Source organism: Urtica dioica, chromosome 3 (assembly GCF_054948205.1).
Source record: "Urtica dioica subsp. dioica isolate 48M chromosome 3, U.dioica_male_clone48M_v1_H2, whole genome shotgun sequence".
NCBI lineage: Eukaryota > Viridiplantae > Streptophyta > Magnoliopsida > Rosales > Urticaceae > Urtica > Urtica dioica.
The window spans coordinates 48,410,031-48,429,875 of NC_142758.1; the positions used below are offsets into that span (position 1 = coordinate 48,410,031).

At 35.6% G+C, this 19,845-nt stretch overlaps 3 protein-coding genes across 3 annotated transcripts; 1 reads left to right on the forward strand and 2 right to left on the reverse strand.

Annotated features, from left to right (window-relative positions):
• The first annotated feature begins 3,920 nt into the window (after positions 1-3,920).
• Positions 3,921-6,629, forward strand: XTH33 (xyloglucan:xyloglucosyl transferase 33). The gene is made up of 4 exons (XM_089608151.1): positions 3,921-4,280; positions 4,355-4,455; positions 4,541-4,749; positions 6,144-6,629. Exons 1-4 carry the CDS (start codon positions 4,055-4,057, stop codon positions 6,523-6,525), a joined length of 918 nt encoding a protein of 305 aa, XP_089464277.1. The 5' UTR covers positions 3,921-4,054; the 3' UTR covers positions 6,526-6,629.
• Positions 6,630-7,464: 835 nt separating this feature from the next.
• Positions 7,465-12,199, reverse strand: LOC149403365 (benzaldehyde dehydrogenase, mitochondrial-like). The gene is made up of 8 exons (XM_089609852.1): positions 12,072-12,199; positions 11,537-11,677; positions 11,276-11,418; positions 10,004-10,387; positions 9,797-9,886; positions 9,083-9,256; positions 8,667-9,004; positions 7,465-7,926 (listed from the first exon to the last, which is right to left on the reverse strand). Exons 1-8 carry the CDS (start codon positions 12,130-12,132, stop codon positions 7,653-7,655), a joined length of 1,605 nt encoding a protein of 534 aa, XP_089465978.1. The 5' UTR covers positions 12,133-12,199; the 3' UTR covers positions 7,465-7,652.
• A 1,566-nt stretch (positions 12,200-13,765) lies between these two features.
• Positions 13,766-19,415, reverse strand: EMB1220 (pre-mRNA processing ribonucleoprotein binding region-containing protein). Its single transcript, XM_089609270.1, has 9 exons — positions 19,300-19,415; positions 17,926-17,969; positions 16,937-17,002; positions 16,676-16,813; positions 15,505-16,400; positions 14,978-15,048; positions 14,420-14,522; positions 14,213-14,288; positions 13,766-14,077 (listed from the first exon to the last, which is right to left on the reverse strand). Exons 2-9 carry the CDS (start codon positions 17,926-17,928, stop codon positions 13,970-13,972), a joined length of 1,461 nt encoding a protein of 486 aa, XP_089465396.1. The 5' UTR covers positions 17,929-17,969; positions 19,300-19,415; the 3' UTR covers positions 13,766-13,969.
• Positions 19,416-19,845: the final 430 nt, after the last annotated feature.

Sequence of the window (19,845 nt, forward strand, 5' to 3'; positions counted from 1 at the left end):
CGAGTTTTTTAGTTTTTGTGTCCTCTCTCTCTCTCTCTCTCCATACACACAAATTTACGTTTTCTTTTTAACACCATAATAAGAAGATAAAACAATGAAACCTCATGATCCTCATCTTGGTTGGCATTTTTCTCACCTTGCGGCTTGTCGCTTGTCGCCTCTGTCCAACAACCGTTGATCATGAAATCAGATCAAGGCGTACAAAGGCTTTGGAGCATATATAAATACGCCATCTTTGTTATAATATAAGGAAGCCAGATAAGGCTACTGTAGCTCTGTCCCTGGAACCAAGTACGAATATTTTTTAAAATTGGCTGGTTTTCCATTTTTATTGGGATATTTCAATTTCGTCTTATTTTATTAATTTTGTGATTTATATATTAGTTTAGATTTGTAAGCTATTTAATCAATTAGATATTTTTGTCTCTAAATATACAACTAAATACTAATTGAGTAACTAAGCCACCAAAATTTAGAAATTTGCTAAATAATCAATCTTTTGTAAATTTTAAGTAAATAGCCATTATGATGATGTGAGTGGCTTACCGGGAGTTACCGCGCCTCCCGTCCCGCCCCCGCCCGGACTCCCGTTAATTCGCCGAACGGGAGTCCCGTCCCGTTATATAACGGGACGGAGGCGGTTAATGTCTAACGGGATCCGCGGATCCCGTTAGGCATTAAAAAAAAAATTGAAAAAAAGAATTTAAGAAATAAAATGAAAGGATTAAAGTGAAAAGATTTTGAATAAGTGGGTAGAAATGAAAAATATGAATGTTGTTAAATAATTAAAAATGGGTAGCAAAAAACAATAAAGAAGAATGTGAAATAAAAAATGGGCCTCCTAAAAAACCTCACCGACCCCTAAAAAGGTGCGACGGCGAGGAAAAAGAGCATCCCTTTCCGTTTGAGGATAATATGGCATTTGTGTGTTTGGAATTTCGGTGAATTCCGTATTGTGGAAAGTAGGAGCAACATAATTTGGATCGAAAGAGTATTCGGTGTTTGGGTCGGGGGCGTTTTGAGACAAATGCAACCAATTTTCTTCAAAACGGTGCATTCGTTCACCTCGGGAAGCTCTTCCCCTTCGACCTCCTCGGTTGTGGGATGATGATGCCATGAGAAAATGAAAGCTTTAGAGAGTAAAATTGAGAGAGTTTGAGAGAATTAGAGAAAGAGATTGAGAGAATTTGAGAGAGTTTGAGAGAGTTTGAGGGAAAGGTGTGAAGAAAATGAATGAAATGGGGGGTATTTATAGATTTTAAAAATAAGTGGGAAAAAAAAAATAAATAAAAAATCCTCATTTCGCTCAAACGGCTCTATCAACGGATATATTCAAACGGCTCTATTTTTTCGGCCGTTGGATCTTTGATCCAACGGCCGAGATTAAAAAAAAAAAAAAATATATTCAACGGTCGCTAACGGGATCCGCGGATCCCGTTAGCTACAGTAACGGGACGGGACTCCCGTCCGTTAGGCTTAACGGGACCTCCCGTCCCGTTACCTATATTACCGGTAGCGGAGATTCCGTCCCGTCCCGCTACCGGTAAGCCACGTTTATGTGAGTGTGACATTATTTGGAAATTTTTAGCTTTTATTTATACCCTTGGAGTCTGATAGTTATTTACAATTATTTACGAATATTTACAATTATTAATGTCTTTATGACTTTGTTAATAAAATCTCGTGCATATTTACTTAAAATTTAACAAAAGTTAACTATATGAAAATACACGAGTTTTCATATGCCTATATATCTAGAGAGCCTTTAAATATACTCGTTTATAAAGTTAGTGGCTGTTTGTATATATTGACTATATTGCTAAAAAAAATCTTTTAAATGTACTAATTACCTAAGACCACGGTTAATAATTGTATTGTACAAATGTAAAACAAAAGGATGATTTTTATCCAATTTGAAGTGGAGAGTATAAATGGGGTTACACAATTTTAGGATTCATATCAACCAATACCGGACATCCAAACATAGAGCTTTTGACAAATTACAAAATGCACATCTTGTGAGAAGATTCAGATATGCTCTCTCTCTCTCTCTCTCTCTCTCTCTCTCTCTCTCTCAGATTTTGACATAATATGTCAGTGTTAACTTTGGCATTTTTACCCCCCAAACAGGCTGGCTCAGATTTTGAACAATGATGAACTCATACACGTTGTTGTTGTTGTTGTTGTTCAATTTATTCTAATTTTTCTGTTATGACATGAACTGAATGCGAATAATATGGACAAAGAAAGGTGTACCATACATGCAGTGTTGTAACTTGTAATGGCTCTTTTATTACATACCGCGTCGTCTGATATATATATATATATATATATATATATATATATATATATATATGTATATATATACATTTTTATACCAGCCAATGCACTTCTGGCAATGTCAAGCTATACTATACACATCTTTCTTGTCACTATCGATCATCTTATTTTACTGACAAAGCTGTGTGTAAATTATGCTTGTAACTTTTCTGACTTGATCAATTTGCATAAAAAATTATATAGTTAGGGAATCCAATATTTAGTTGAAGAGATCTGAGGGATCCTAAATTTATCCGCCAGATTCGGGTATCCATCTAAAGGTTTGTCCGAATGTGATAAAACAGCTGAAATTTTAGAAAATAATGTGTATTATTTTTTACTATGTTAAAAAAAATATTAACATTATTAAATTATTTATATACAAAGGCCAATATTTTTATTGACATTATGAGAAAAAAAAAACATAATTTTGAACTCTAATTAGTTAAAAGCTTAATTTTTTTTTTTTGGCTATTTCAATTTATTTTAAATACTACTTTGTGTAATTTTTTCTTAATATTCAATTATGTAAATTTTTTATTGCTTTAATTATAAATCTTGTAAGGAAAAAATATCAATTGTGACCATTATATATATATATATATATATATATATGATATAAGTTTTGATGGCTGTATGATAAAGTTAGGAGAAATAACGCTAGTATTGTAAGTACTGATGAGTTCTACCTCATATAATTGTTCTCCAAACTAGTTTCCTCTCTTTTTTTTTTCTCTTTTTTTTTTCATTTTACATGGCCTTAATTGGCATTCGTATCAAGCTGCCGCAGGTGCTTTTCTTTGTAGGGCTAAACATTTACGTCAATATTTTACAGACCTAAAACCAGCCAGAAGAAAAAAAAAATGACAGCTTAATTTAATGCATTTAGCAAGTTGAAGAAGATGTTAGATAAAAAAAAACAATTTTTATTTGTCATGTTTCTGTAACGAAAAATTAGAATAAAACTGACAAAAACAAATTGTGTTTGCATCTATATATAAATAATGCAATTTGCAGAAAATGGCGGTGCTAGTATTTTTTTCACTATACCACTAAAGCAACGTATTCATAAAAATAAATTAAAAAAAAAAGAAGATAAATTTGCATTGGGAAATTGTACTTTATATGCATGTAATACTAGTGGGGCCATAAGGTAGGAAAAAATCAGCCATCAAGATTTAAGACTGAATGAATGTTCATTTTTCCTCAACTTGAAAAAATACAAATAATAATGTACCTCAACAGAAATTAAAGCAACGTATTCATAAAAAAAGAAGAAAAAAATAAAAAGTAAGATACATTTGCATTGGGAAATTGTACTTTATATGCATGTAATACTAGTGGGGCCATAAGGTAGGAAAAAATAAGCCATCAAAATTTAAGACTGAGTGAATGTTCATTTTTCCTCAACTTGAAAAAATAAAAACAAAAGTACCTCAACAGAAATTAAAACAAAGTAACCCCACAACCACAAGAGAACAAGTTTTTCCAAGCTTTCTCATATCAAATATCACCCCAAAAAAAAAAAATTTAAATTGAAATGATATATAATTATATGATATGATATGAGAGTGAGACATAATGCAACTATATATAGTAGCCAGCTAATTAACAACCAAGCAAGGTTTATATGATTAGCCATAGCCCTCCCAAAATAAATAGCCATCATATATTATAACACATGATCTTCTATACACTCTTACACAAACCTAAGTAAAAAAAAAAAACATATAGCATGGCATTATTCTTGAGAGTCAATACACTAGTCTTGATTTTATTTTTGATCACACCAACATTTTGTTCGGCGGCGCGTCTTAGGCGTTACACGCCCCCGAGTGTGCCTCGATTAACCGATCTCTTCCCACGAGTCTCCATAGCCGACGGCTTCACCGATTTCTTCGGAGCCTCACATATCAAGATCAATGGCTCCAAAGCTACTCTCTCTCTTGACAAAAACTCAGGTAAATTTTTTTTTTCTTTTTAATTCTAAAAAAAAAAAAATTATTTTTCCTAATTAAAATTCATGTATATATAGGATCCGGATTGGCTTCGAAAAACAAGTATTTCTACGGGTTTTTCAGCGCGTCGATAAAACTACCGTCCGGTCTCTCTCCCGGAGTTGTGGTGGCTTTCTATGTAATAACAAATTCTCTTTAATCCAAACCCTAATAACACATAATGTATTCATTTTTAAGTACTTTTTTTTTTTTTTTTTTTGTAGATGTCAAACGCAGATATTCATCCACACAATCACGACGAGATCGACATAGAGCTTCTCGGGCATGACAAGAGGAAGGATTGGGCATTTCAGACGAACGTTTACGCGAACGGAAGTGTAAGCACCGGAAGAGAAGAGAAGTTCTATCTCTGGTTTGATCCAACTCTCGAACATCACCAATACACAATCCTCTGGAACCAACATCACATTGTGTAAGAAATATTAACATTTAACTCAAATTTGCATTCAATATAGAATAGAACAAAACACTGTTTTTTTTTTTTTAATATAATTTTTGGACTGAAACTTTTAACTTTCCGTACGTAATTATTTTTTGTTATTTTTTGAAAAGTGATTTTGATTTCTATTACAAAAAAATGTAATGGAAAGTTAATTTGCGTTCAAAACTAAAAACTTGGCGGAAGTTAATATTTTGTGGCTAAATTGTAATAAAAGAAAATGGAGGGGTCGAACTTCTATAACACCAAGAGTTAATAGCTATATATATAAAGATATACAGGAAAAAAAAAAAAGAAAAAAAAAAGAGACCTAAATCTTGTGTATTATTGACAGCATTTGGGTTAGGGACCCAATATATTGACTGGCTTGACTCTTTGTAGCTTGTAGGGTCTGGCTAAGCTATGCCCATTAGTATATATTTTTTATTCTTTAATATATAAATACACTTTTTTGATCAATTTTGCTTTAACCTCACTCTTGTGGTAATTTATGGTTGAAGTTGAACTAGTCAGTCTTGTCTTTTATAAAAATATTTAAAAATATTTGAGAAATTAGATAAAATATGACCAATACCACATAAAATTTATCTTTTATCTCAATTAAGTCAAATATTAATAAAAAGTGATTCCTTGAACCATAAAAAAAAATTGCAACTAGTCATTCTCTTATCTCTTTTTAATATTTTAATCCAAATTTTGTTTTATTAAAAATAGTACGTTAGGCTCGCAGTAAATTAATTAACTAAAAAGTAAAACATTCTTTAGTTAGTAGGTCAAATAGGTTATTTTTTAATAAAATATAATTTCTGTTATTTTTTTTAAATGAGCTATTAAACTAATGACTTAATTTCATATTTTGTCGCTGCTCAGATATTATTTTTCCCCACAGCCATTAAAAATATTTTGGTCCAACAAATTATATTTTTCAAATTATTGACTATCGGAAACCAAATTTCATGTGTTATTAGTCATATTCACCGAATTTATCATATTTTCATATGAGGTGATAATAAATTAATTTACAACTATCAATACATAAAAAAAAATTAACAGCGCCAACAACGGAGATAAATTAGGTCATGGAACCCACAATCTTGTGTAGTGAGAGTGTGAGACCTACATACAGGCACGAAGCCACATGGGAGTGAGAGGTGGCTATAGCCCCCTTAATTTTTATTTGCACTTTTTGCCTATTTTTTATTTTATTTTTACATTCTTTTACTCTCAAAATTTACAAATCAGCCCTCCTGAATTTTTTGTTGCAAAATAGCCCCCCTAATCTAGATTCCTGGCTTCGTCCCTGCCTACATATTTACCTATTTTTTTTACCAAACGTTGTTTCCCTGAAATCAATAATAACATCACAGGTTCTTTGTTGACAACATTCCGGTGAGGGAGTTCCGGCGGAATGCGGCGTACCCATCGATTTTTCCGGCGAAGCCGATGTCGGTTTACGCGACGATATGGGACGGGTCCACGTGGGCCACCCACGGCGGAAAGTACGCGGTGAATTACAAGTATGCCCCTTTTGTGGTGTCCCTCGCCGACGCCCAGATCAGCGGCGCCGTAGCGGACCCCACTTCCTCCAAGGCCGGGCCCACCGAGAAGGACCCCGTCGAGGGCTCGGAATTCTCCGCGCTCTCTGGCCGACAGGTGGCGGCCATGGATTGGGCGAGAAGGAAGCTCATGTTCTACTCTTATTGCAAGGACACGTCCAGGTTCAAAGTCATGCCTCCAGAGTGCAAATGAATATCTCACTCTCTCTGATGATCTTTTCAATCATTCAATGTAACCATTATTTTCTATGATCTCAGATTTTTTTGTTCCATAGATTCAGATCTGTTTTTTTTTTTTTTTTTGTAAACCAATATGTAGTGAAGAAAAACGTCGTATATACTGCTTTTATAATTTATATCATATATTAGACTAATTTTTCATAATATATATATATGTTGTCATAAAAGTGAAAAAAAATAATGAATAATGAAAAAACAAATTGTAGCCAGAATAAAGGAAGAGACGAAGAATTTTCCCGCCGAAGGTAGCAGAGAAAACTTAGAACACAAGCAACTAACAAAACAAAAGAAAGAACTCGGCGATTCAACAGAGATGCCTATGCATGCAAGTGATCCTGATCCTGATTAAGACTAGACTAGAGCTTCCCAATTTGATCCACTAGCTAACAGCGCCTAAATTACACGACAGAGAAGAACAATCTCTTGATCAGAGTTACAATTCTTACTAGTTCGCAATCAATCAAAGCTAAATTATCTGTTTTGCCACCAATTATAGGTTAACGATTTCTGATGTGGCATCACAACATTCGCTGTACAAGGCTGTGTTCGGAAACACACTTTGCGTGACAAAACTAGCTCAACCATTTTGTCCCACCTAAAATAAAACATGGAATTTGATGCAGTGAAATTCTGGCTACAAAAAAAAATGTGGTTTATTTCGTTTCGTTCTAATTGCTCCCTCGATTTTTTGGTTATTTCGACGATATACTTGTGTAAATTATAGAAAATCCGGAGTTTTTTTTTTTTTTTTTTTTTTAGTAAAAAAATAGGCGAAAATTTAAAATTCTTCGCCCGCATTTCTATAAAATAGAACAAATCAACCAATCATCTGCAATCAAAATTTTGGTTTAAATCTATCTTTCTCGGACACATTTAACTTTAATAGAAAAGCTTCCCAACCAATTGACAACTTTCATACTCTTCAATGACTTCTCACTCAAAATCATTAAAAAACAGAGAATCCAAGTTTCTGATTTAATAAATAAAATAAAATAAAATAAAAAGTACAGAAAATATCACAACAAAGCATTTTATTTGAAAAACACATATCTGCTGATGACATAAATTAGTGTATTATATTTATAGCCAAGGTGAGTTGGGGATGGGAGTGACAACAGACTTGACTTGGAGGTAAGGGTAGAGACTGTAGAGCCCTTTCTCTCTCCCGATCCCGCTCTGCTTGTAGCCTCCGAAAGGAATCGCTGCATCGAAAACGTCGAAGCAGTTGATCCAAACCGTCCCGACCCTCAGGGCTCGGGTCAGCCGGTTCGCCGTGTCGAGATCCTTCGTGAACACCCCGGCCGCGAGCCCGTATCGCGTGTCGTTCGCTCTTCGTATCACGTCCTCCGTGTCCCTAATAGCACCCAAAAAAAAAAAAAAAAATCATTCAGTAGCCACGTAAATCTACTTAAGCAGAGTAAATTTTTAGTAAATATGTGTAAATAACGTTGATTACGTCATATTTTTGGCTATTTACGAGACATTTATGACTATTTACGAAAAATTTACAAAATGTTGACTAAAATGCAAATGCTTATGTTTTTGTGGCTTATATCGCTAAATATTTGTGTGTGTGTGTGTATATGTTAAACTTTTCGTCCCCATCTTTGTTACATTTCAGAAACTGGTGGCGGAGTCAAGAATTGTAGTCAGAGTGGGCGAATTCGTGAAGAAAAAAAAAATCATATAATATTGGAGTAAAAAAAAATATGTAAAACTATGGAGTAAATACTATAATTTTCAAAAGTTCAAGATGTGGCATATGCCCCATGGTGCTTAGCTGGCTCGACCAGTGTCAGGAGCTCCGACTAATTCGAGAGACACGTGGCTCTACTAAATGTTCAATTATTTTTTCCTATGAGAATTCTCTCATATTTATGCTGATCCAAATTTTAATCAAAGTATATGAACTCCTCAACTATTTATTATGATAAAATTTCACATATATCTATAGTCCTAAAGGATAAGCCAAAAAAAGGTAAACTAGGTGAGGCTTACATGTATAATATGTAATTATGAATTTGAGATGTGAGATTTGAGGTTGAAGCCAAAGATAAACATAGATTTTGTTATGTATGTGATGTGAGTACTAACTTGAACTTGAAGATGGACTGAACGGGGCCGAAGATCTCGTCCTTGGCGATCAACATGTCGTCCTTGACGTTGGAGAACACGGTGGGCTGAACGTAATAGCCCTTGGACCCGACCCTCTCTCCGCCGGTCTCCAAAGTGGCTCCGCTGCTCTTACCCGAGTTTATGTAGCTCATGATCTTGTTGAACTGCTCGGTGTCGATTTGGGGACCTTGTTCCATGGTCGGGTCAAAAGGGTCTCCCACGGTGCGTCTCTGGGCTCGAGCCGTGGCCTTGGCCACGAACTCGTCGTGGACGCTCTCGTGGACGAAAGTTCGCGACCCGGCACAGCAGCATTGGCCCTGAAAGATGACGTGTCACCCAAGAAAGAGACATAGTGTAGAGAGAGAGAGAGTATATGTGTATATATATATATGTACTTGGTTGAAGAAAAGAGCGAAATGAGCTAGCTCGACGGCCTGGTCGATATCGGCGTCGGGCATCACGATGAACGGAGATTTGCCTCCGAGCTCGAGTGTGACCGGCTTGAGGTTGCTTCTCGCCGCTAGCTCGAGCACTATTTTACCTGTCTCGGTTGAACCCGTAAATGCTAGCTGCATAAAACAAAAAACAAAATTCGCATTGTGATAGATATCAATTTTTTTAATTTATTATTATTATACAAATAACCATTTGAAAGGAATTGATTAGCAAAATAGTCAAAGTTACGTCATCTAATTTTTTGATCTGTATACAAGCAATTTACTAGTGTCAAAAAAATTTACACCCTCGCATATTTGTAAATTTTGACTATGTCACTAATTTTAGACGACAATTGACTCTTTGGAAATTCCATTAGTTTCAACGGACTATTTAGCTGAAACATCATATTTATTATAAACTAAGCCACATTAAACATATTGGTTATAAAAAAATAGTCAATGTTTAGTTAATTGGTCATTGATTCTATTAACAATTAATTGACAATTTTGCCCAAATAATTCCCGGTCATTAATTGTGTTATTTAGGCAAAATTGTCGAGTTATTGTGTGTTAATAGAATCAGTGGCTAATTAACTATAATTAACTAAGCATCGACTATTATGCAAGTTTAAAGTTTCTATACGGCTATATAATTATAGATCTTCTTTTTACCTTATCGACGTCCATGTGGCTGGCCAAGGCTGCCCCGGCGGTCGGCCCGAATCCAGACACAATGTTGACGACACCCTCGGGAAGCCCAGCCTTTCCAAAGGGGGTAAAAGAACGTATTAGAAAGACATAACAAGCCTCTCGAAAACTTGTAATTAGTAAGCTTGTGCTCCAAGCAATGATAATTTTTTTTTTTTTTGACTAGTTTACCTCTAGCAATAGCTTGGCGCCGAAGTTAGCGGAGAGCGGGGTTTGCTCGGCGGACTTGAGGACCACGGTGTTACCGCAGGCGAGGGCGGGGCCGAGCTTCCACGCGAACATGAGGAACGGGAAATTCCATGGGATGATTTGGCCGCAGACGCCGATGGGCTCGTGCAGAGTCCTGAGCTCGTAGGGCCCGTCGGCCGGGGCGGTGAGCCCGTGGATCTTGTCGGCCCAGCCCGCGTAGTACCTTATGATCCGCGCACACATCGGTATCTCCACATTCAGCGCCTGAAGGTACGGCTTCCCGTTGTCCCACGTCTCGAGTTTCGCGAGCTCCTCCGCGTTCTCCTCCATCAAGTCCGCAAATCGCAAGAGGATCCGAGACCTCTCCTACAAAAAAAAAAATTTAATGATGATGATAATATGATTTGTCGTCGGAACAATTTTGTTGGAATTTAAGCTCATTTCGTTGTAGTAAAATCGTCGATTTTTTTTTTAATTTTTTTTTTTTTATCGAAAACCATCCAAATTCGGTGATTTTCTATTTTTTTTTTATTATTATAATGGAATTTATGTGGAAATGAACAAAATTTCATGATAATTGCCATGGAAAATGCCTAGTGAAAACTGGATGTGATAGTGGTTATTTGAAATTAATCTCGAAAATAATTTGTCTACGGCTTTTATCGCAAAAAATGGTATTTTTCAAATTGTAATCAATCATTTTCCTTTTTCATGATATTTACAGATTATCGCCGGAACAATTTTGTTGTATATAGGCAAAGCTAAAGGAATTTAACTCATTACGTTGTAACAAAATCGTCGAAATTTTTATCGAAAACCATCCATATTCAGCGATTTTCTATTTTATTCTATTTTATTATTAAAATGGAATTTCTGTGGAAAAGCAACAAAATTTCATAATAATTGCAACGGAAAATGAAAAGTAAAAATTGCATGTGATAGTGGTTATTTTGAAATTAATTGCGAAAATAATGTGCCTACGGCTTTTATCGCAAAAAATGGTATTTTTCAAATCGTAATCAATCATTTTCGTGATGTTTACAGATTTTTTTTTAAGTTATACTCTATTGGGTTCTATTTTAACTTTGTTTATCGTTTACAATTTCAAAAAATAATTTGGAATTATATTTTTACAGTTTAAAAAATTATTTGAAACATGCCACTATTTTTTAAAATGTCACTTTAGAAACACTATTCCAAATGAAAATCGATTTCATTATTTTTTATAATTCAAGTAGAGAATCATGGGCTTACATAAGCTGTCATCTTTGGCCACGGTCCCTCGTCGAAGGCCTTTCGAGCGGCGGCGACGGCTCTGTCGATATCTTCTTTGTCTCCCTCCGAAACATGGGCGATCACATCACCAGTCCTAGGGTCATATGTTGGGAAGGTTTTACCTTTTAAAAAAAAAGAGAGACCAAAACAAATATCAGCCAATGCAATGACTAAAATAAGACTAATAAAAGGGTTGGAATAAAGTAGAGATAAATAATGAGAATAAAATAAATTAAGTACCTGAAGCTGAATCCACAAACTTGCCATTGATGAGAAGCTTTGTGTTGTCAAGGCTAACGGACGGCTTGATCGGCTCTTCGATGACCGCTGATGTGCCGTAGTTTCCGATTGCTCTCACTCCAAATGGAATTCTTTTTGTCCCTGATTTTTATATTAAAAAAATTCCAAGAACAGTTTTTTTTTAAGCTCCTGACTTTTAATATATGTGCTCAACAACAATCCAAGTTAAAGCTTGTACATACAAGAGAAACATCAGAAAATGATTGAGGCAAGAATTTATTTATTCTCAAGAAAAGATGAGAGTGACTTTGAGCTCTGACCCAATAAATCTAACATTCTTTATCAGATTCAACATATGATCCAAAAACTGTCACATTCACATTCACCATCACATCCATATCTGTTTCTTTCTTCTTTTCGATCGCTTCTTGTCCCAAAACATAAAAAGTCAAACATGTGGGACTTTTTGGTTTTAATCGGATCGTTTAATGTAAAGAATGAAGCTTTTGAATGTTTTACAGACAAATCAACCAACCTTTGGAAAGCAAAGCAGAAGCTGAACGAGAGAGCATAGAGGACATCTTCAGAGCCGCCATGATTGATGACTTGTGAGAGAGAGAGAGATCTCTTTGGAGTGATTTTTAGTTATGGTTTTTTCTTTATTTGGTTATTATCTATCTATATATAACACAAGAAAGTACAAACAAAACACATATCCATGAAGGAATCATTATGAAAAGATTTGAAAATCAGTCGGAACGTGGATATTTGGAAGCACTCTTTTTAAGATATATTAAAATATAGATTATATAAATGTTTTCAACCCTCTATTTCAGTGCCTGCAAAAAATAGATGGCCAAACCACCTCTCGCCAAACTCTTATGTTTTGAGAAATGAGAAAAGAGTGTTCTTTTTTTTTCATTTGATATTTTATTATTTTAATGCCATTTTTTGTACCACCTTCGAGTCAAGACTCGAGATAAATGTAACATATCGCTTATATGTGAATACATCGAAATTGTAAGCGTTAAAGTTTTGCACTTTTGTAAATGCACGTGGGTTTTTTTGGCATGATAATTAGATAAACTTTTCTTCGTATTTCATTTTATGGTTCTTTTTTTTTTAAATGTGGAAACTCGTGTGCGTGTGTGAAATTAAAATTGCGTGATCGGAGATCTTCTCTAGCTTTTCAATTTATGATATCTTCAGTGGTTTGACTTTGACTTTTATTCACAAGGCAAATAGTGGCGGTGGTGGTGAGAGAGTCGTACATGAAATTATTTGAAGTTTTATTTTAAACAATTAAATTTGAATGGTAAAACTTTTGAAAGTGTGACATCTTAGCTGAGTTTTTCATTGACTAAGTTTAAAAGACAACTTAAATTACATGATAATAAAAATTATTTGAGGTTTTTAATTATGTGTGACTAGTGATTCTTAATGATTCATCAATTAGCTAAATACATAAATGATTTTAATTTAAAATATCGACGTATCATAGCACCAGCTCAGTGAATCGATTTGCTATCCCCAACCAAGCTGTACTTAATAGTTTATGAACGTGTTAAACATTGTTTAAAAAGGAGGGAAAAAAAATAATGTAGAACATCTCATGAAATGCATTAAAAAATTTGAGTATAATCTTTCTCCAGCTAAGCCATGCTTTTAAATCACATTCTTTCTTCTATGTAGACCCATTTTCGTGGATCATCGCAAATAAAATTATAGATGACTGGGAGATTCCAAAACTTTCGGCCAAGAATAATACAATATTATGTTGACATATATAATAAGAAGAGTAACTGAACAGTAATGTATTATTAATTAATAAATTCTAAATTGTTGTGCCAGACCTTCAAATACCATGTGCCGATCACTTGCCACTCAGTGAATTATACCGTTGAAATCAAGATCCAAGATACCTTGTAATGCGGGTTATTGGATCAAATCATTTATGTCAAACAATACGAAATATGGTATAATTTGCAATAAATCTTGGCGATATATATATAAACAAATATAGAAAAATATAATAAAATACAAAACAAGAACAAGAATGTATACATCACAAAATACACGTTTGAAAAAAAACTAAAAAAAAACTTGGATCAAAATATTCTTTTTTTTACTATTAATTTCTTGACTGTAAATGAAGTGGACTGCAAAATTTCAACATCAAAATAAGCTAAACCCTTTTTGTGTCCGGGTCAGGCAGAAAAATAAAGGATATTGGAGCCAAATGTAAAAGTAGAAATCGAATTCGCAAACTTAGGGCATTTTGTTCAAGTATCGAACAGCTAAGCATAATAAATCACATTACTACTAGCGAGTAGGTAATTCATGAGTTTTTTAGTATATGCCCGTTCTAGGGAAGAAGAAGAAGAAGATGAAAAATGGTTAATAGCAACACACGCGAACGCAGCTGAATTTTGCTTAAACCCTCTTGATCTTAGAGAACGTTCCAGTTTCTGAAAAGTATGTGCTTTGTGTTCCACTGCCAAGCTGATGGGTATGGGCGTGAGGATTCGAGAGCTCGATTCCCTGAAATGCCATGAAAAACATCATATTGTTATTCTTTCAGTTCGGATCACTAGCTTCAAAACGGCAATGTATGATACTATCGACACCAAAGAAAACAATTCAACTTCGATTAAATTTTTTTTTTTTTTTTTTTACCTGAACTGGTGTGAATGCCAAACTACTGAGTCCAGATGTAGCGCCGCCACTGCCACTGTAACTCCTCTCCTTGAACCTGAAAGCAGCGATAAACATTCGGTCATGGTTTTGATCTTCCATTTTTCCAGAGAGAAAAAAAAAAAGCGAAGGTGACTGAAGATCGAGAGATCAAAAGAAAATACAAAAACGGTGAAAGAAAGCGCTTACTTCTTTGCAGCTTTTGAAGCGAGCTTGCTCTGACCCATTGAGACACGCAGCTTGCCACTCCCGGCCTGGCCAAGCATTCCGTAGCCTTCCCCGAGTCCGTCCCCTATTACGAAAAGACCAATCTTAATTAGCTAGAGAATCTACACCGGTTGATATATTTCAGTCAAAAATGTAAAAATAGGGCTAAGTGGGTTAAAGTCCATTTAAGAGTCCTTGAGAAAATAAACAAGGTTTGAAAATTAAATACATGTACTACTTTCTTTTTCTTTTAAATTCCGTATCCACGGTCGATTTAAAAGTAGGTATTTTCATCGGTGTCAGAATAATCGTCTTGTTCAAGGCTCGGCGTTCGTACCAAGTTTATTAAAAATGGGGGTTTAGATCACGAATAATGCTTTCTTTTTTTTTCTTGTTTTCTTTTTTTACTCGAAGAGAGAGAGTAGACATTCATTTAATTTATTGAAAACTGCGATTATTAACTTTAGCATAAGCTGAGAAATGAACTTAGTTAGTATAATAAAGAAAACATAATTTGACATAATATTGATGGAATCATACCCAATGAACTCTCTTCAGGCACACCAAACTGCATCCGGTTAGCCAGCTTCCGCATATCTGTTACTGCATACCTGCAAAACAGAGCGATTAATACGACATTCAATCATTATATAAGTAAATGAAAACAGACAAATGATCAAAACTTTTTTTTTTTTTTTTTACATCTGTAACCCCTCTTGTTAAATTTCCGTCCATATTTCATACGAAAAACTTTAATCTTTTCAAATACGGAATCAATTTTTAATGCAAACACCAATATCACTGATTATTCATCACGAGTTTTAAAAAACAAAATAAACCAGTCTTTTAAAATTTTATATCATTTTCTCAAGTATATTATCGAATTTATGCATAAAAAAAAACATGTTCAAAATTTTTATAAGCTAAGCACTACTGTATTATCCACGAGGCCCTGATATTATTGACCTAGGAGACTACTCTAGTGGCGCCAATTGTTGAGTCCATGGTTAAGCTAATCAGTGTAATTAACCATTATAAACATGAACGCAATTCTTACAGTCTTATACCTCTCTTTCATTTTCCTAAGCCGCCGACCACCTCTCTTCTTCTTGGGCTCCGAATCCGGAACTGGCAGCGGCTTGGGCTGCTTCGCCGGAGGAGGCTCTTGCCACTTCTCGATCTTCTTCCGAATCTCCTCTCGAAGAGTCCGTCCCGTTTTTCCAGACGGGTCTCCGTTCGTCGAGTCAACCCTCGCCGCCAGCGTCGCCTTCGCCGCCAGAAGCCTCGCGGCCCTCATCTTCAGCGCCGGCGGCGTCCCCTGAAAAACCTCAGTCTGCTCGATGTACCCGATCCGAAACTGCGACGAAGCCGTCGAGAATCCGGCGAGAGTCTTCTTCTTCGCTCCGAGAAGCTGGACGTTGCACGAGGGCATCTTCGCCAGAGCCGTGAGCCCACCGGCGGTCCCCATGAGCTTCGCCGCGACTTCGCTTCCGACGACCGCCGAGACGTTCGGTGCTATGTAAGCCATTCGGCTCTCGACAAAGTCAAGAACTTTCTTCTTCGCCGAGTCGAGGGCGAGGGCTCGGTCGCAGGCCTCGACGGTCTTTTCCAACACATCTTCCGGGAGGGGTTTTCCGCTCGTTGTGGAGGCCGTGACCGAGACGACCATGATCACCGCCGAGGGCAAAAGACCTTCGAGGTCGACGAGGGTTATGTCGGTCTCGTTCCCGATCTTTTTGACGACCCGGGCGTAGTCGATCGGGTGGTGGACGAGCGACTCGAGCTCCGGGAACTTCAGGCGGTACTTGTCGCGGATGAAATTGTGGACGTAGGCGATCTCGCTCTCGATCTCGACGGACAAGGAATTGCAGTCCACTATCAGTTGGTACTCCGGGTCGTCTTCTAGAACCATTCCGAGGCTCGACGTGTCCGACGAGCCTTTCTGTAGAGCTTCTTCCACTTTCTGCAAATCCAAACATGACGTTTCACGTTACAAACATGAAGAAGAAAAAAATATCCAAACAGAGAGAAATAAGTAAAGGGAGTCGGTGACAACCTAATCACTGCATTAGACAGACCCATTAAAAAAGCGTACAGAAAGGCCATGAGATATCTGAAAGAAAACATATCCCATAGATGAACTTAAACACTTTCAATTCTTCTTCGATACGACAAAGCCAGAATAATGACACAATGTCGGGATTTCACGGGTAATGAGCATCATTGGTTAGAACAAACCTGGGTTATTTCAGCATATCGCTGCGTCTTTTGCAATTTTGAAACACTGTCCAAATCATCGTTGTTTAGAGTCTCCAACTTTGCTAAATCGCCATCGGTATCTTCTTCCATTTTCACAATATCGGCATTATCTTCTTCCTACAAAACCACAAAATAGCCAAAACTGAGAGACTCGAGCAACGCAACCAGTTCTTTCACAGTACACCAACAAACTCACATAAGCACTTTATTACACAAAATATAACAAAGCATTTTACTCACAGCAATTTCTTCTTCATTGTCGGACAGTTCGTCAAGGTCGGCAAGAAAGGAATCAGCCAGAGTCGCCTGTAATTACCAAATTATTATTATTAGTATCACTATTATTAAAAAAAATTAAAGAGGAGGAACGCGACACAGTTCACTAAGAGAGAGTTTAATTCAATACCATTGTTTTAAAAGGCGTTTTCAAGGCACGCCTTGAGGCGGGGAGGTCGGAAAAAGCCTCAAGGCTTAAGCCTGGAAAAAAAAATAATAAAAAGTCGACTTGCGCCTTCTGAGTTTTAGGTCTGAAAATTTTCGCCCAGATTCAGATGAATTAGGGCAGGTTTTTTTTTTTTTTTTTAAGGCCAAATTTAAAAGTTTGGGCTTTTTCTGGGCCTTTTTGGGTTTTTTTTTAAGTAAAAGATTAATAAAACGTAAATTAGGGTTTTTTTAACACATAACCTAAAACTAGTATTTAATGGTTTTCATTATCTGATATATATAACTCTAAACCTGGTCTAAAATGTAGATTAGCGTTTTTTTGGGTTTTCATTGTTAAACTAGTATATGAAAGTTGAAACTAAGCATTATCAGTCTAAATTTATTTTGGAATGATTCCGGATTTATACAGAAAATTAATTTATGCCTATCTTTTGAGGCTTACGCCTCAATACGCCTTGAGGCTTACGCCTCACCTCAAAAACATAAATCGTCTCGATTACCGTTTACGCCTATTAAAACCTTGGTCAATACTACAGTTCAAGCACAAATTTGTCATTATAATAACATCGGATTTCACAACGTTTGGCATTTGCTATCAATTATGATGAAGAATAAAATCAGTAAAAAAATTCCCCTAAACATTAGTACCCTAGATATTAGTAAAAATTACTATTATTCTTGAGGTCCCTAGATAAGTGCTGAGTCAATTTCAAATCCCAGATATTTAAGGAATTTTTTTTCCAGATTTCCCTATATATACCGTGTCTGCGTTTCAATAAACCTACCATTGTTATTGATGTTCCAAGCTCCGCAATCCAGTAAACAAATCCTGTAAACAGAGTACAAAGAGACTAAATTAGAAAAATTAAATTAGCAGGAAAAATCTGTTTATCAGAACAGAAAAAAAAAAAATCATCAGAGATGGATAACCTATTGTTTGGTTGTTAACTCAATTCATTTTTTGTTTTGTTTTTCAGTTTTCTATAATTGTTGTGAAAAACATTTTGTAATTACTTTCAAAGAGTTGTTTGGTATAACTCTTTCACTCTCATTTTATTTTCATTTTTCACATAAAAAAAAATTAAAATTAAAATTAAGAGAAAGAAATAGAAACAGCACATAGATATCAGACTTTGAATTTGTAATCCTCCATCTCCATGGACCATGGTCTCTTCTCTTTTACAAACCAAAAACAGTGACACCCGTCCGAATACAAATCGATAAAATATTGATATAATCAGACTTCAGATACCAGTTATGAACATAGATATTTACAGTAAAATGTAAAGATGTATTTTAACAACCAAACAAGGGATCTCAGAGGAAATAGGGTTTGGAGCAGCAGAGGAGAGAGGAAGAGCGGTACCGCGAGCTCGAGACCCAAATTGTCTTTCGGCTTCGGATCCAAGTGATAAGAAAGTCTCTACTGCTTTATACTTGAAGGTCCAAATTCAAGAAAGAAAGAAAAAAAAAAGAGAGAAAAACAAAGGAGGCGAAGGAGAAGGGGTTTTCGGAGACGGTGGCGGGCTCGTCGGCCTCGCCGGAGATGTTTTCGGGGATGAGTCCGGCGGCGGCGCAGAGGATTGTGCGGCGAGTGTATCACTCGAATCGGTCGGCCATTGAATCAGTGGAGACTGAGTTCTCAGTGTTATTGTTAGAGAGAGCGAGTGAAGAAAAAGAGTTTATAAAAGAGAAAACACCAAAAAGTAGTATTCTAACTTTACAACCAAACAGGTCCTTAATTTTTTATCATCATTTCTTAGTCAGGTCAGAAAATTATCTAACCGTACATAAACGATACTAGACGCAATCAAATGAATGAACATCGATTTCGGAAGTTAAAACTAAAACATGATTAAAAAAAAGATTATCATCAGTATGACTAGCGTCGAATGAACTTCACTAAAGAAATTGACAGAGGAATAAGAAATTTAGGGAAAAAAAAATGTATTGGCTTGCCGTCTTCTACATAATTAGATAAACAAACGACAATAGTAGCTGAAAAATCAGAACCTTAATTATCATCACGAAAAAAATAATTTAGAAAATCTTTGATCGGACCTATCCAAATTCAATACAGAATTCAAGATAATCCCAAATCGAAACCCTTAATAATTAAACAATATATAAAGAGAGACAGAATAGATGGAGAAACAAACCTGAGTAAGGAGACAAAGAGTCGAAAGTCTCTGGTTTCGTTTTCAGAATTATTTTGCTTTGAAAATCAAGAAAAGAACGAGGAAGAGGAAAGTTAAGAGTACCGAGAGAGAGAGAGAGAAAGAGAGAGGAAAACGATATCTCGGTCTCCTTTTTTACCGTACGATGTTAATAGATCTGACGGTTAAAATTTAAATTGATTTTTATGTCGTTTCTTTTGAAAGACGGAAAACGAAGCGTCGTTTTTCTTGGATCCCTAATGTGTTGTCGGAAGGGCTGGGCCATCATGATTTTAAAACCCATAATAAAATGAGGAAATTATAAAAATAACTATTTTTTAGTGTAATATTTCAAAAACAGCCACTTTCGCGTTTTTCTCTTTGGTTTCTACTTTCTACAACCATTTCCCGTAGAATAATTGATACACATTATTTTTGTTGTAATATGAAGCTCAAAAGGAAAGAGAGGTAAAGAAAAATAGATGAACTCAATAATGTTTTCAGTACATTTTTTTTTTTTTTTTTTGAGGAATTTTCAGTACATTTTTT

Coding starts and splice junctions, on each gene's coding strand:
- EMB1220 (XM_089609270.1), bottom strand. Junction 16,401..16,675: donor GATATGCTGAAATAACCCAG/GTTTGTTCTAAC, acceptor TTGGATTTGCAG/AAAGTGGAAGAAGCTCTACA. Junction 14,289..14,419: donor GCTTCAAAAGCTGCAAAGAA/GTAAGCGCTTTC, acceptor CGCTGCTTTCAG/GTTCAAGGAGAGGAGTTACA.
- LOC149403365 (XM_089609852.1), bottom strand. CDS start 12,132: ATGGCGGCTCTGAAGATGTCCTCTATGCTCTCTCGTTCAGCTTCTGCT. Junction 10,388..11,275: donor GGCCAAAGATGACAGCTTAT/GTAAGCCCATGA, acceptor TTTTTTTTGTAG/GAGAGGTCTCGGATCCTCTT. Junction 9,257..9,796: donor GCCACATGGACGTCGATAAG/GTAAAAAGAAGA, acceptor TGTTTTATGCAG/CTAGCATTTACGGGTTCAAC.
- XTH33 (XM_089608151.1), top strand. CDS start 4,055: ATGGCATTATTCTTGAGAGTCAATACACTAGTCTTGATTTTATTTTTG. Junction 4,456..4,540: donor GAGTTGTGGTGGCTTTCTAT/GTAATAACAAAT, acceptor TTTTTTTTGTAG/ATGTCAAACGCAGATATTCA. Junction 4,750..6,143: donor TGGAACCAACATCACATTGT/GTAAGAAATATT, acceptor ATAACATCACAG/GTTCTTTGTTGACAACATTC.